Source organism: Balaenoptera acutorostrata, chromosome 2 (genome assembly GCF_949987535.1).
Source record: "Balaenoptera acutorostrata chromosome 2, mBalAcu1.1, whole genome shotgun sequence".
Taxonomy (NCBI): domain Eukaryota; kingdom Metazoa; phylum Chordata; class Mammalia; order Artiodactyla; family Balaenopteridae; genus Balaenoptera; species Balaenoptera acutorostrata.
Window position 1 is genome coordinate 15,470,393 of NC_080065.1, and position 13,206 is coordinate 15,483,598.

Genomic DNA, 13,206 nt, shown 5'->3' on the forward strand with positions numbered 1-13,206 from the left:
TCGCTGGGATTTATTTTTTTTAGATCGTTTCTAAATTGCTTTCTAGAGAAATCCTGATGGTCAGTTACTGAAAAAGAGGCACCAAGTTAGCTAAAGAGTGTGGAGGCGTCCGTCCAGTGGGCCCTGCTCTGGGCCGTCGTGCCGTGGCGCACGCTGATGAGCGACTTCGTGTCATCAGATCCCATTTCAGTTCCCCTCTGCCTTTTTGTTCATCTTTCCCTCTACAGAGTGAAAGTAGCAGCAGTAGCAACATCTCCACCATGTTGGTGACACACGATTACACGGCAGTGAAGGAGGATGAGATAAACGTCTATCAAGGAGAGGTCGTTCAAATTCTGGCCAGCAATCAACAGAACATGTTTCTGGTGTTCCGAGCCGCCACTGACCAGTGCCCCGCAGCCGAGGGCTGGATTCCGGGCTTCGTCCTGGGGCATACCAGCGCAGTCGTCATGGAGAACCCCGACGGGACCCTCAAGTGAGTGCCTGGCGGGGCAGCCGTGGCGGGGCGGGGGGCAGGCGGTGCTGAGCACAGACGAGGCACAGAGGCCCTGGGAGGGTGAAGCCCGTTGAGAGAAAGCAGTGCTGCGGTCTGTTGAATCAGGTCATCTCTATACACCGTGTGGAGCCCCACAGTGAAGGTGGGGCGGGTTCCGTCTCTCAGACCTGTTCTGATGGGTGCTTTTACTAACCTGCATTTGCAAACACATAGCTTTTTTAAGCCGCTAGACAGAGCATCGCGATATTTTAGTTCCCAGAGGTCTTGGGTGAGGGGTGGGGACTTTCCGAGGGCCCCTGACTCGTATCGGGCGTGCTGAGGGTGCATCATTGACGTCCTCGTTCCGTAAGCTTCAGCCAAAGATCCGTGTGATGCCGCTGCCATCGTGCCTTATGTACACTAGGTTATTTCAGTCAAGTAACTTGAAACCAATTTTGCCGCGTTAAACATTACTTTAAAGAAAACTGAATTCAGGGGCTGGTTACAAACTCTGCCCTTCCCTGAACCTCTCTGGCTGTAGGAGACGCCAGCCAGATGGCTTCTGGCCGTGGAAGCATCGCAAAACTGTGATTTTTAAGCCTCCAGAGGCTTCAACCCAAAAGACTAGACTCAAAGGCACAGGCGGTGGTCACGTTCCTCTCCAAGCATGGCAGAACCCCTGGCTGGTTTGCAGCCCGGACTGGCGACCCTTCCAGCACTGCCCCAGACCTCTGGGCTAAGCGCCTACACCCCATGGGGAGTCCAGGCTTGGGTTCAGGCTACAAAGAGCCCATCTTCCATGACGGTCCCTTGTCCTGTTTCTCCTTGATACACAGAGATATTTTATTCTAGTACATTTTTCAAGAATCCCATTTTATACTTTGTTTCCTCAAAAATATTCTTAGGCCCTGTATTAGGGTTCTCCAGAGAAGCAGAACCAATAGGGTGTATGTGTGGTCAGGGGGTGGTTATTGTAACCATACAGTTGTGGAGACTGGTGAGTCCAGACCTGCACTGTGGGCCAGCAGGCTGGGGGCCCTGGAGAGCCAGTGGTGCAGGTAAAGTCTGAAGGTATTCTGCTGGAGAATTCCCTCATGCTCAGGGAGGCTGGTCTTTTTTCATTCGACTCAGGCCTTCAACTGATTGGATGAGGCCCACCACACTCCGGAGGGCAGTCTGCTTCACTCTACTAGTTAAAATGTTAATCTCATCCGGAAACACCCAGAATGATGTTTGACCAAATATTTAGGTCCAGTCAAGTTATACGTAAAATTAACCATCACAGACACCTTTATATTTAATCCTTAAAATTTGATTTAAGAAACTTGGCTTTTATCTCTGGTCATTGAGAATCGCAGAAAAGTTTTCCTTCGCAGAGATCGCTGTTGCTAAAGGAATCTCAGTCACCCTATATCCGCGTAAATTGGACAGTCCGCTTTTCTCTGATGCTTTCAGGAATTGTTTGCTGAACACCAGGAAGGCGTAATAGTAACAGTGTGTTGTGTCCCCCTAGGAAGTCAACATCTTGGCACACAGCACTCCGTTTAAGGAAAAAATCTGAGAAAAAAGATAAAGACGGCAAACGGGAAGGCAAGTTAGAGAACGGTTATCGGAAGTCTCGGGAAGGACTCAGCAACAAGGTATCTGTGAAGGTGAGCACGGGTGTCTCCAGGAACCTGTGCTCCTCAGGGAGCACGCAGGGCTGGTGCCGGCCCAGGAGGAGCCGTCGCGGACCTGGCGCCCAGCCTTGCCTGGCAGCAACCCGCCTCTCTCTGCCCTGTGAGCAGACCCGCGGGGCTTTGTAGGGGGCTCGCAGGGGCGGTGTGGCGCAGGTATGCATACGTATTCCGAGGAACCGGGTGTACGGGTGAACCCCTGAGCCGGCGCATGTGTAACTTACAAAGAAGGCCGCTGGATTCCCAGAGGGAGCAGACACTAGGACCTCAGAAGCAGACGGGGCACAGAGCAGCTGTGGCTCAGACCACAGGGGAAGTGACCAGACACCGAGACGCAGGTTCACTGCTGCAGCAGATTCCCTCGGCGGGTGCTTCAGTCCACTTTACTCCTGTAATCAGATTGCCTTAAACCTGTGCAGGTTTTGCCTGGGGAGAAAGGAAGTACCTCCTGAGGGGAACTCGAGGCCCCTGAGTCAGGGCCCTGGCCATTCTGCAGAAGGGGGCGGTTCGGGGACCTGCTGGACTCAGCCCATAGGATGAGTAAAAGGGACTTCTCTGAGTGTGAGCAGCATTTGTGCGTTTGTGGTTAGGAAGAACGATCTCTCCTCCATCTGTGTGACGCGAAGCCTTCCGGTACATTCAAAGGCAGTCGGAATGCGGTCAGTTTTGATTGATACGCAGGCAAACCAAGTCGTGTTTCCTCTCATCTTTCAACAACAACTGTAGCCCTAGAATAGAAGCAGTATATCTCAGAGTAGCTCATGTATCTGGTTAATAGCTGTGCGCTTTTTCCATTTCAGCTTCTCAATCCCAACTACATCTATGACGGTGAGTTCTGTTCTTTTTCTTGTAGACTTTAGAGGGTGGGTCTACGGGGCATGTCAGGACACTCGAGTGTAGCCTGTGGACGTGGGTTTTCTGTGGCGCTCTGGGCCTGGGCAGCATCTCATTCATTTGTTGGGGGAGGTTGGTGGGCACAAGAGGGGGGCTGGGTGACCAGCATTCCTGACTCCTTTCTCGCGCAGTTCCCCCAGAATTCGTCATTCCCTTGAGCGAGGTCACGTGTGAGACAGGGGAGACCGTTGTTCTTAGATGTCGGGTCTGTGGCCGCCCCAAGGCCTCGGTCACCTGGAAGGGCCCTGAACACAACACCTTGAACAGCGATGGTCACTACAGCATCTCCTACAGGTGAGGGAAGCCCCCTCGGGGGTCAGTTTCACAGGCGGTGAGCATGACCTCGTTCCACTGGGACTGACGCGGCCAATTCCCTGGGTCACCTCTGGCCCTGGGACGTCTCCCGTGAGGGAAGGTGTCGTACCTGGGTGTGCAGCTAGGATTGAAATCCCACTTGCAATTGCCCATCAGCATTTGAGCTCCTCATTGCCTGTGACCCCGAAGGAGAGAGGTCGGGGGGCTGGCGGTGGGGAGAGCTGAGCCTTTCTGAACGCCGTGTGTCCTCCTCTGTGGCAGTGACTTGGGAGAGGCCGCTCTGAAGATCGTTGGTGTGACCACCGAGGACGACGGCATCTACACATGCATCGCAGTGAACGACATGGGGTCAGCCTCGTCTTCAGCCAGTCTGAGGGTTCTAGGTAAGCTGCACCCCGAGCCCCATACACTCTCGATGTGGCCTGAGATACTTGACAAGTCACTCGGGGGCTGCAAGGAGCAGGCCAGCCTCTGGGACACCCGGGCGGGTGCCCTCAGTCAGGGAAGGCGCACGGTGAGGGCTTCTGCCCACGGCCACTGAGCGTGTGAGCCTCTGGTCCAGCCTCCAGGTGGGAGCAAGGCAGCCTGTGCTCAAAACACATTCTCGTCTCCAACTTCTCACTCGTCCGATTGTTCAGTTGATGCTTTAGCTCTAAGAGAAGCTATCCTCAGTCAGTCTCATGTAGGATAGAATGAAAAGAAAGGAAAGATGGGAGTGTGGGTGAGCCCCGAGCAGGCTCTGTACCCGTCCTAGACCGTAACAACCCTTCCAGAGGGTGTGTCCTCCCAGCCCCTCCATGAGCGCAGGACGACCCTGGTGGGACTAAAGCCCTTGCTCTCTCCATGCCCAGCAAGGTCTGATCTCTCTCCTCAGCTAAACCCTGAGCTGCTGGCAGCAGAACTCGTATCTTAGGCCTTTTAGCATTTCCTGTAGATGCGCTTGACGTATGCAGATGCTTAGTGAGCAACACGTCCTGGCTGATTCCCAGCTGCCGTTTCACAGCTGTGCCAGCTGTGCAGCCCAGGGCTGCTGAGATTTCTCCTGGTTCCTCCAGCTGCACCAGGTGTACGATGCAGCCTCCTAGAGTGACACTTAAAGAACCAAAATAAGTTAAATAAATTAAATAAAACCAATTTTTTTAAACTATGGTAAGTAAATAAATAAAAGGACTAAAAGATGAATTGAGTCCAGGAGTGCCCTGTGTGTAGACAGTAAACAGAATTGTCTTTAGAAGTTTTTATGCTGTATATCTTAATCCCGTATATTTTAACCTCATAAGTCAAAGAAGGGAAGGGTTCTGGTTTTTGGATCACAGCGCAGGAAAGGAAGATAATTTTGAATTTGACAGTAGAGAATCACCAATGTTCTAATTTTTAAAAGATGTCACAAAAAGTATACAGGTGATTTTTTTTTTTTTTTTTAACAAATCACTGATGAAAGCAAGGGAGCTTAGGGAGACAGAAGGCTGTTCGTAGGAATGGTCTTACGGAAGTGCAAATGGGAAAATAATGGAAAAGCAAGTGTGTGTTTATTTCTGTCACATAAATCCATCTTTGTCTCATACTAAGTCCCAGCGCCGTGTGGATTTTATACTTCTGGTGCGTCTCCATTTCCACGAGCCTCCGTTCAGACGCTCAGCGGCCCGGGCAGCTGCCACGTTGGACAGCGCAGGGCTCTAGTCTCCTTCCCCTAGAGGCGCCCCGTATGCCAGGCTCAGGGAGATGCTGCCTTTCTTGCAGGTCCAGGGAGTGATGGCATCATGGTGACCTGGAAGGACAACTTTGACTGCTTCTACAGCGAAGTGGCTGAGCTTGGCAGGTATGGTGGAGAACCCGGAGCCCCCCGCCCCGAGATCGCAGGGTGAGAGACACGAGTCTGTAGGAGCCCACAGAGAAAGTTCAATGGCGGATTTTGCCAGCAGTTGGAAGTTAGATGTATTACATCCGAAATGTAACCTGTAATTGCCTTTTGGTATTAAACACTGAGGAAGTGAGGAAGAGATTTCCAGCGCAGATTCCAAGAGAGAGTTAAGGCTCAATACCGTGAGCCGTCCGGTGATGTGATGAATTCCCTCCTGCTCCGTGTCCAGGGCAGCACTAGCTACGCCACATCCTTGGGAGAATCCAGGGAAGAGTCACTCAGACCCTTTCTCGTGGGACATTATTCTCTGGAACCCAGTTGAGAGGGGCTGAATGTGTCCTCCAGGTCTCGGCTGTGCTTGGAGATTTAGGGTCCCCCTGCGTAGACCAAGAGGGGGCTTCGACAGAGAGGGGCCGTTCCCCTCCGGACGGCAGCCCAGGCTCAGGCGGTGGCTCAGCGGCGCCCTCGGTCACCCCGCCCCTTCTGCCGCGGCACGGCACTCAGCCGCACCTCCTGTCACGTCCCGTAGGGCGAGAAGAAGGTCAGAAGCATGACAGCTGGGCTTGTCCCCGTTAAAAAGCTTTCCAAGAACCCCCCGCAGCAGCCTTGTACGCTCCGGCGGCCATTCCTGGTCCGCTGGCTCCAGGGGTCCATGCACACGCCTGTGTGGATCAGCCCGAAGCGCCCGTCAGTCACCTGTCGCCGCACGAGGCTCAGCCCTGCTGTCCGGAGCAGCAGAGGTGTACCACTTTGTGCAGCGTGCCACTGACCGGACAGTTGTCCTCTTGGTCCCTCCTGGGCTCGGCCAGCTGGCACCCCCATGCCTCACCCGCGTGTCTGTGGCCTCTCTCCACGTAGACGTTCACCCTGGGCCTCCTCGTGTGATGGCAGACGCAGCCCGGGACAGCAGAAGCAGAGGCTGCAGCCTCTCAGGGCCCAGCTTCAGAAATTAACCACCACACTTTGTCCACATTCTGTGGACGCAAACAGCCACCCGCCAGCCCAGGTCCAAGGGAGGAGAAAGAGACTCCGCCTGTCCGTGGGAGGAGGGGCAAAGCAGTGTGCCCACCTTCCTCCCCGCAGTCTGCATTCCCCAGCCCCCGAATCTCATCCCACCGTGGCAGCCGGCTCAGGCTTGAGGTCCAGGATCTTGTTATCCGGATCCAGTCGAGGTGCAGCTGCGGCTTCCTGGATGTGGTTCGCTGGGTGCAGCTCCGGAGACCACAAACTAGAGATGAGTTACCAGCCCCCCGACTCACATCCTGCAGCGGCAAGACAGACACGGGGACGACAGTCGACGCTCCCGTCCGAAGTGGGGGGCATGGGGTGCCCAGGGGCCACCTAGTAGCCCGTTCCAAGCTTCTCCGCGCGGCGAGGTTTCCATGAGAGCAAGGTGGAAGCCGCCTGGTAAATGTCACGATGTCACGGCTGCTCCGTTCAGCGGCGGGAGCACGTCCCGTGGCTGTCCTCGGCCAGACGGAGCCCGCCTCTGGGAGGGGAGGGGAGGAGACAGGACAGGCACAGGCAGGCTTCCTTGGGGCCGTCGCGTGGCTGCAGCCCCTCCGCTGATGCCGGGGAGAGCAGGGCCAACAGCTGGGGAGGCTGCCTGGGTCAAAAGAGCCTTTTCTCCGTGACACCCGCAGAGTCCTCTGAAAATGGTCTTCTCCACCTGTCTTCTAGGGGCAGATTCTCTGTCGTTAAGAAATGCGATCAGAAGGGCACCAAACGAGCAGTGGCCACTAAGTTCGTGAACAAGAAGTTGATGAAGCGCGACCAGGTCACCCACGAGCTCAGAATCCTGCAGAACCTCCAGCATCCGCTGCTGGTTGGCCTCCTCGACACCTTCGAGACCTCCACCAGCTACGTCCTGGTTCTGGAAATGTGCGTACGCGCCAGCTGCCTCTCCTCTTTCTAGCGCTCGGCCTCCACCCCAAGTGGTCTTGCTGTTTATTCTCCAAGAAGTATAGAAATCAGGATTTTAGGATTCACAGAACTTCTAAAAACACACGTCTGCTCTCAGAGACCACAGTTCTAGAGCTTTCCAGCAGTGCTAGAGGGAAGTATAGCTGCCTGACAAGGAAGCACAAACCTAGCATCAAAATGCTCCCCACCCAGGCTCCCTCGGGCGTCTCAGCCAACCTGGAGATGCCCCCCAGTTCCCAAAGGTCACGGGAGGCCAGGCCTCTGCAGACCACACCCCTGCTCGTGCCCTCGGGCTGACCTGATCCCACGTGTCTGCCCAGCTGGGCGAGGCCGGCTGGTGGGCGCCTGCAGCGGGCTGGCTCAGACCTGCTCGTGTCTGATGCTTCGGCATCCAGCTCTGCCCCGGGGCCCGTCCTGCCCCTCCAAGGGTGATGAGAACGGGAGCGTAGGTGCGCCCTCTGGAGGGGGGTGGCTCCCCCAGGGCAGCCCGCTGGTCCCCGTGGTGCTTACTGGGCCCTGTGTGCCATCTTGGGAAACACTGGAGTCGTTTAAAGATAGAGTGCGAGACCTCTGACCCCAGAGCAGGGGGCCTCAGCCTGGGGACATTTTGCCCCCCAGGGGACATTTGGCAAAGTCTGCAGACGTTTTGCTGGTCACAGCTCGCCGTCCCCCAGGGCACACGGCAGCCCTGCAACAGAGGACCATTGTCCCAAAGTATCAGTAACACCGGGTTGAGAAGCCCTGCCCTTAGAACATTCTGGTCTCTCTGAGACACCTCGTCATGTAGCTTTGTTGAAATTCCTAGTCCTCCTTTTCAGGGGGAGTCATTTCATACATTTACTTGGATTCACGAGTTCGTTTCCATTGGCCAGAGCACCATCTTTTGTGCCATTTCCTAGTCCTTGACGCGTTGTTGGGAAGAGTGGGCCTGGCAGGAGGACCAGCCGTGGAGCGCGCGGGGCACGGTCACAGGGACCGTGGGCTCCTCGCTCGCGGGGACTCCCTTGAGGCCCCGCACCCGCCATCCCATCGGTCACATTCGTAAGGAGTTTGGAAGTGTCTCCGTGTCACAGCCTTCACAGGTGCAGCTGCTACAGGGCCCTTGGCGCCAGGTCCAGCCCCAGCCCCGCTCCCCGCCGACCCCGGGGAGGGGATGTTTCCAGGGTGTCCCCGCCCAGGGCTCCCGCTGGAGCATCTCCGGGGGCCTGTTCAGCCCTCTCTCCGGCCTAACAAACCTCCCAGATGGCGGAGGGAGCAGGAACGACCTCCGCCCTCCCCAGCCGCCCCCAAGGCTGGCCGTCGTGTGCGAAGGGCAGGTCGGCGGACCTGGGGCTCGTTTCTCAACCTCGGCTCCCGTGGACTCTCAGCTACTTGAGGGATCGTTACGGGGCTAAAACGATGTCCAGGCAGAGGCCTGGCCCCTGTGGGCCCTCAGTACCGGGGAAGGCGCTTTCTGGCTCTAGAAGCTTGGTGACTAAAAGCCTCTGCTCATCTTCCCCAGGGAGTTGCAACAGAAAGAGAGTCCTAGAGTCCTTGTCAGAAATCTCCTGCAGGACCTCGGTTTCTGGTGTACATTTTCAGTGCATTCAGCTGTCATCTCTTTTCATTGGAAACTAAATGGTTTGGCCTCATCGTTGCTGTTAGTAGGGTTTATTTTCGTAACAAACTACTTACTACCAAAGTTCCCTTGATTACTCGACATTACAGAACAGGTGGCTGATCTTTCCATAAATTTCTGTTTTGCAAAGAGGGTAGCCTAGCCCGGTGTTCAGAGAGACTGGGGCCAGACCACCTCATTGCAAGTCTAGCCTTCCCTTATGAGCTGTGTGACCTTGGGAAAGTTACATACCTTCTCTGTGCCTCCGTTTCCTCATCTGTAAAATGGGGACCATAAAACACTCTTCCCAGAGAGATGTCGTGAGGATTACGTGAATTGATAGAAAGCACTTAGTCCCTGGCACGGGGCAGCTCTGTATAGGTGTTTTTTAAATGTTAAAAGTAATTTCACAGTAGGAAGACTTTGAGTCCAACGTGAAGCCCTCACTGTATTGTATGTGTCTTAACGTTCTCTCGTTCAGCCGTCACATGACCCGTTTTCCAGATGGCGAGACTAAGGCTTGGGGAGGTGGTCTCACATTTTCCCCTCCTCCAGCAGGTACCTGCAGAGTGCCTGCTGTGTGCCAGGCACTGCCAGGCAGCTTGCCCAGGTCTTGTGCTCACATCCAAGGGGCAGGGTTTGAGTCAGGCCTGCTGGGGGCGGGGTTGGGGAGCCTGGGTGCACCCATCTCCGCCTCCCAGTTCCCTCTGTGGGTCCAGATGCCTTGTTCCCCACTTGTGCCTCCACAGTGAGCTTAAAAAGAAATCGCCCTCTTGATCCCGTCCTGCCTTCAGGTAGAGGTATGATCCCCAAAGCTGACAGAACAGTGACAACGGGGCACGGAGGTGACGCATATATCGCAGGAGACGGGTCTAAAGTGACCGACCCGCACCGTAACGCACATTCCTCCCTCTGCAGGGCTGACCAGGGACGGCTCCTGGAATGTGTGGTGCGATGGGGAAACCTCACGGAGGGGAAGATCAGGGCACATCTGGGGGAGGTTCTGGAAGCCGTCCGTTACCTTCACAACTGCAGGATAGCGCACCTGGACCTAAAGGTTAGTGGGGCCCCGGGGACGGGAAAGCCGAGGGACCCCAGCGCGGCCACGCGGGATGCAGAGCCCACTCTCGGCCTGTCCTCTGAAACCAGGCCAGGAGCCCGTGGGGACTGGGGACCAACACAAGGGGTGGGAGATGGGAGCAGTGATTTCTAATCTCTGTTTTTAAACGTTGGATATACACAAGCAATAAAGTACCAGGTAAACGTGTGAGGTCTTCAGACATTTCTTGCGATTTCAGGGGGTTCCTGTGAGTGTCACTGTGTCGGGGTGGGGCTGGAGCAGGGTGACGGAGGCGGGAGGCGGAGGCAGAGTCGGAGGTGGGAGGCGGGGGGTCGCTGCCGCCGCCGCCGGGAGGGAAGTGAATCCCTGGCTTCACTCACCGGCACGGTTTAACACGGCAGCTGTGCGTGAAAGTTCCAGAGAAGTCAGGGCAGCTTCTCCTCTGTGTGGGCTCTTTGTCCTCCCGAGGGCTTTGTCCTGTTTCGCACGTGGACGGTCGGCGCCAGTCGACCTCGTAGATGCCTGGTGAGCCTCGCACCTCAGCTTGAGACGGGGGTGGCTGGAGTGGATGACAGTTGTCTTGTCCTGTCTCCTAGCCCGAAAACATCCTAGTGGATCAGAGTTTAGCCAAGCCAACCATCAAACTAGCGGACTTTGGAGATGCTGTCCAGCTCAACACGACCTACCACATCCACCAGTTACTGGGGAACCCCGAGTTCGCAGCCCCCGAAATCATCCTGGGGAACCCGGTCTCCCTGACCTCGGACACGTGGAGTGTTGGAGTGCTGGCCTATGTGCTTCTCAGCGGCGTGTCCCCCTTCCTGGACGACAGCGTGGAAGAGACCTGCCTGAACATTTGCCGGCTAGACTTTAGTTTCCCAGATGACTACTTCCAAGGAGTGAGCCAGAGGGCCAAGGACTTCGTGTGTTTCCTCCTGCACGAGGACCCTGGCAAGCGTCCCTCGGCTGCGCTGGCCCTCCAGGAGCAGTGGCTGCAGGCGGGCCACGGCCATGGCCACGGCAAAGGCGCGGGCGTCCTCGACACGTCCAGACTGACCTCCTTCATTGAGCGGCGCAAACACCAGAACGATGTTCGACCGATTCGTAGCGTTAAGAACTTCTTACAGAGCAGGCTCCTGCCTAGGGTTTGACCTGTCTTGAAGTCCTTTCTCATTCTCTTTCACCTGCCAATCAGCTGTGCGTTTGAATTTTGAAGAGAAACACAAACCAACATAACTGATCAGCTGCCGTACGTTCATCGTGTGAAATTGCATTCCGAGTGAGCTGTGCTCGGCAGTGCCTGGGACTCGGGCTGCAAGCTGTGCTGGGGTGGAGGACCTTCTCGAACACTCTGCGAGGGCGGAGACAGCATTGCTGTGTCACAGTCTTTTATTCAGGTTTCTGCAAAAAAAATAAAAAGAAACTTTTTTAAACGAACATGAGTAGAATTTTGCAAATTTAACGTTTTCCAGGATTTCTTCAAGGAAGCGAAATGCCTATGTTCAACCACTGGTGTTAACGAACAAAACAGAGATACTGGACACCTCTGGGGAAGACCCCCGCCCCAGCGGCGGCCGTTTCCGCGGCCTCGTCCAGCTCGGGGTCCCCCTGGCTCTGAGCTTTTCCAGCTGCTTGGTCTGTGTGCCTCTGGCCCCAACGCCAGACTAGGCTTCTGAAACGTGCATTCGACCTCAAACTTTTGCATAAAAATAGAATGAATCGTTTTGCTCTGATGAAATGTAGGCCTTACTTGTATATAAGACTGGTCCTGCCTTCGGTCTGTCCTTTCCCCCCCCTGCCTTACCCCCCTGCCCCCCACTCCCCGCCTCCCGCCCGGGGCTTCCTTTGGGGGTCTGAGGGGTCTGCCCATCCACCGAGGACATCGGGTTGGTTCCTGCCCCTCTGCCCCTCCCCACACGTCCCACCCCCAAGCCGTCAATCAGATTGTTGAGCAGTATACAGTCAGATGAAAATACTGTAAATGCACTCATTGGGGTTTTTTTGGTTTTATTTCATATCATGTGCAATGTTGTGGCTTTAACATTTTATGCAACTATTTATGAAGACCTCTGTTGTACCTGTAATAAATATATAGAAAAAGCACATACTTCGTACGGTGAGCTTTATGGTTTTGTGCGTGTGTCGGGGGGGTGGGAGGGGGGTCTTTGCCCTGTGCCATCGGTTCAAAGAGACTTAACTCTTCGTGAAATTTGTCAGTTTTGAGGACTGTAAAAAAGTGATTTCATACTCTGAATATAAAACTGGATAATAGGGTAATGTTTTAAATTTTATTATGCTATTATTCAGAATGCCAAAGTATTATTTTTTTTTTCCCAAAATCAGTCTGGACATTTCCTACTTTTTAGACTTTTTGACATTCAACTTTCTGTACAAAAATTGGCTGGATTTTGAGCTTTTGGTAAGAAATAAAAGCCAATTAAGCACTAGCCGCCTGGAGGCTGGCAGTGACATCTGTGGCACTGTGGCAGAATTCACGCTGGTGTGGGAGGCCCTCAACAAAAGACGCTGCGTTTCTGGGCACGCTTGAATTTTTCTGGATGTCTTTTTATCCTCGTTGTGTGAAATACACTAAAAAAAACAAAAAAACAAAAAAAACAGCCCGCTTCCCAAGCCAGCCAGACACCTGGGTCTTCAGCCATAAACTGGCATAGTTGAGCTTTGCAGCTTCCAATGTATTTTATTTATTCTTTTGTTGGGTTTTTGTTTGTTTCTTGTAAAATTGTACAGAAACTTTTTAAAAGAAATTGGATTCAAAACTGGATGTGTATTCGTAACCTCACAACTTTTATTTGTGTATTGTTTCTTTTATTATTTCAGTTAAATTTTTACATTATTTTGCATGTATATTTCTTTGTACAGAGACCTTACATGTTTACACAGTATGATGTGATGTAAATATTTTATTTTGCCATCAGTTATTTTAAAAAATTAAACATATTTGCCTGATTTTTGTGTTAGGCCTTTTATTCAAGTTGGTCACTATTGAATCAAAAAGCGAGATCAATGAGGGAGAGACTGAGGAGGTTAAGGAAGATGGCGGAAGAGTAAGACGCGGAGATCACATTCCTTCCCACAGATACAGTAGAAATACATCTACACGTGGAACTGCTCCTACAGAACACCCACTGAACGCTGGCAGAAAACGTCCGACCTCCAAAAAGGCAAGAAACTCCCCCCGTACTTGGGTAGGGCAAAAGAAAAAAGAAATAACAGAGACAAAATAATAGGGACGGCACCTGCATCAGTGGGAGGGAGCTGTGAAGGAGGAAAGGTTTCCACGCACTAGGAGCCCCTTCGCGGGCGGAGACTGCGGGGGGCGGAGGGGGGAAGCTTCGGAGCCACGGAGGAGAGCACAGCCACAGAGGTGCGGAGGGCAAAGCGGAG

At 53.9% G+C, this 13,206-nt stretch overlaps 1 protein-coding gene across 6 annotated transcripts in view; it reads left to right on the plus strand.

The window, feature by feature from the left end:
• The window catches only part of TRIO (trio Rho guanine nucleotide exchange factor), a 376,190-nt gene extending 363,422 nt beyond the window's left edge, over positions 1-12,768 (plus strand). For 5 of the 6 annotated variants that reach the window (XM_057540126.1, XM_057540127.1, XM_057540124.1 and 2 more), the window contains exons 49-57: positions 228-475; positions 1,989-2,127; positions 2,952-2,979; positions 3,177-3,339; positions 3,622-3,743; positions 5,101-5,179; positions 6,902-7,102; positions 9,660-9,798; positions 10,398-12,768. In XM_057540126.1, coding sequence (XP_057396109.1) covers positions 228-475; positions 1,989-2,127; positions 2,952-2,979; positions 3,177-3,339; positions 3,622-3,743; positions 5,101-5,179; positions 6,902-7,102; positions 9,660-9,798; positions 10,398-10,952 — 1,674 coding nt within the window. In that variant the 3' untranslated portion in view covers positions 10,953-12,768. Of the gene's footprint in view, positions 1-227; positions 476-1,988; positions 2,128-2,951; positions 2,980-3,176; positions 3,340-3,621; positions 3,744-5,100; positions 5,180-6,901; positions 7,103-9,659; positions 9,799-10,397 lie in introns of those variants that run through there. The other variant, XM_057540129.1, reaches the window with a different exon arrangement.
• Positions 12,769-13,206: the final 438 nt, after the last annotated feature.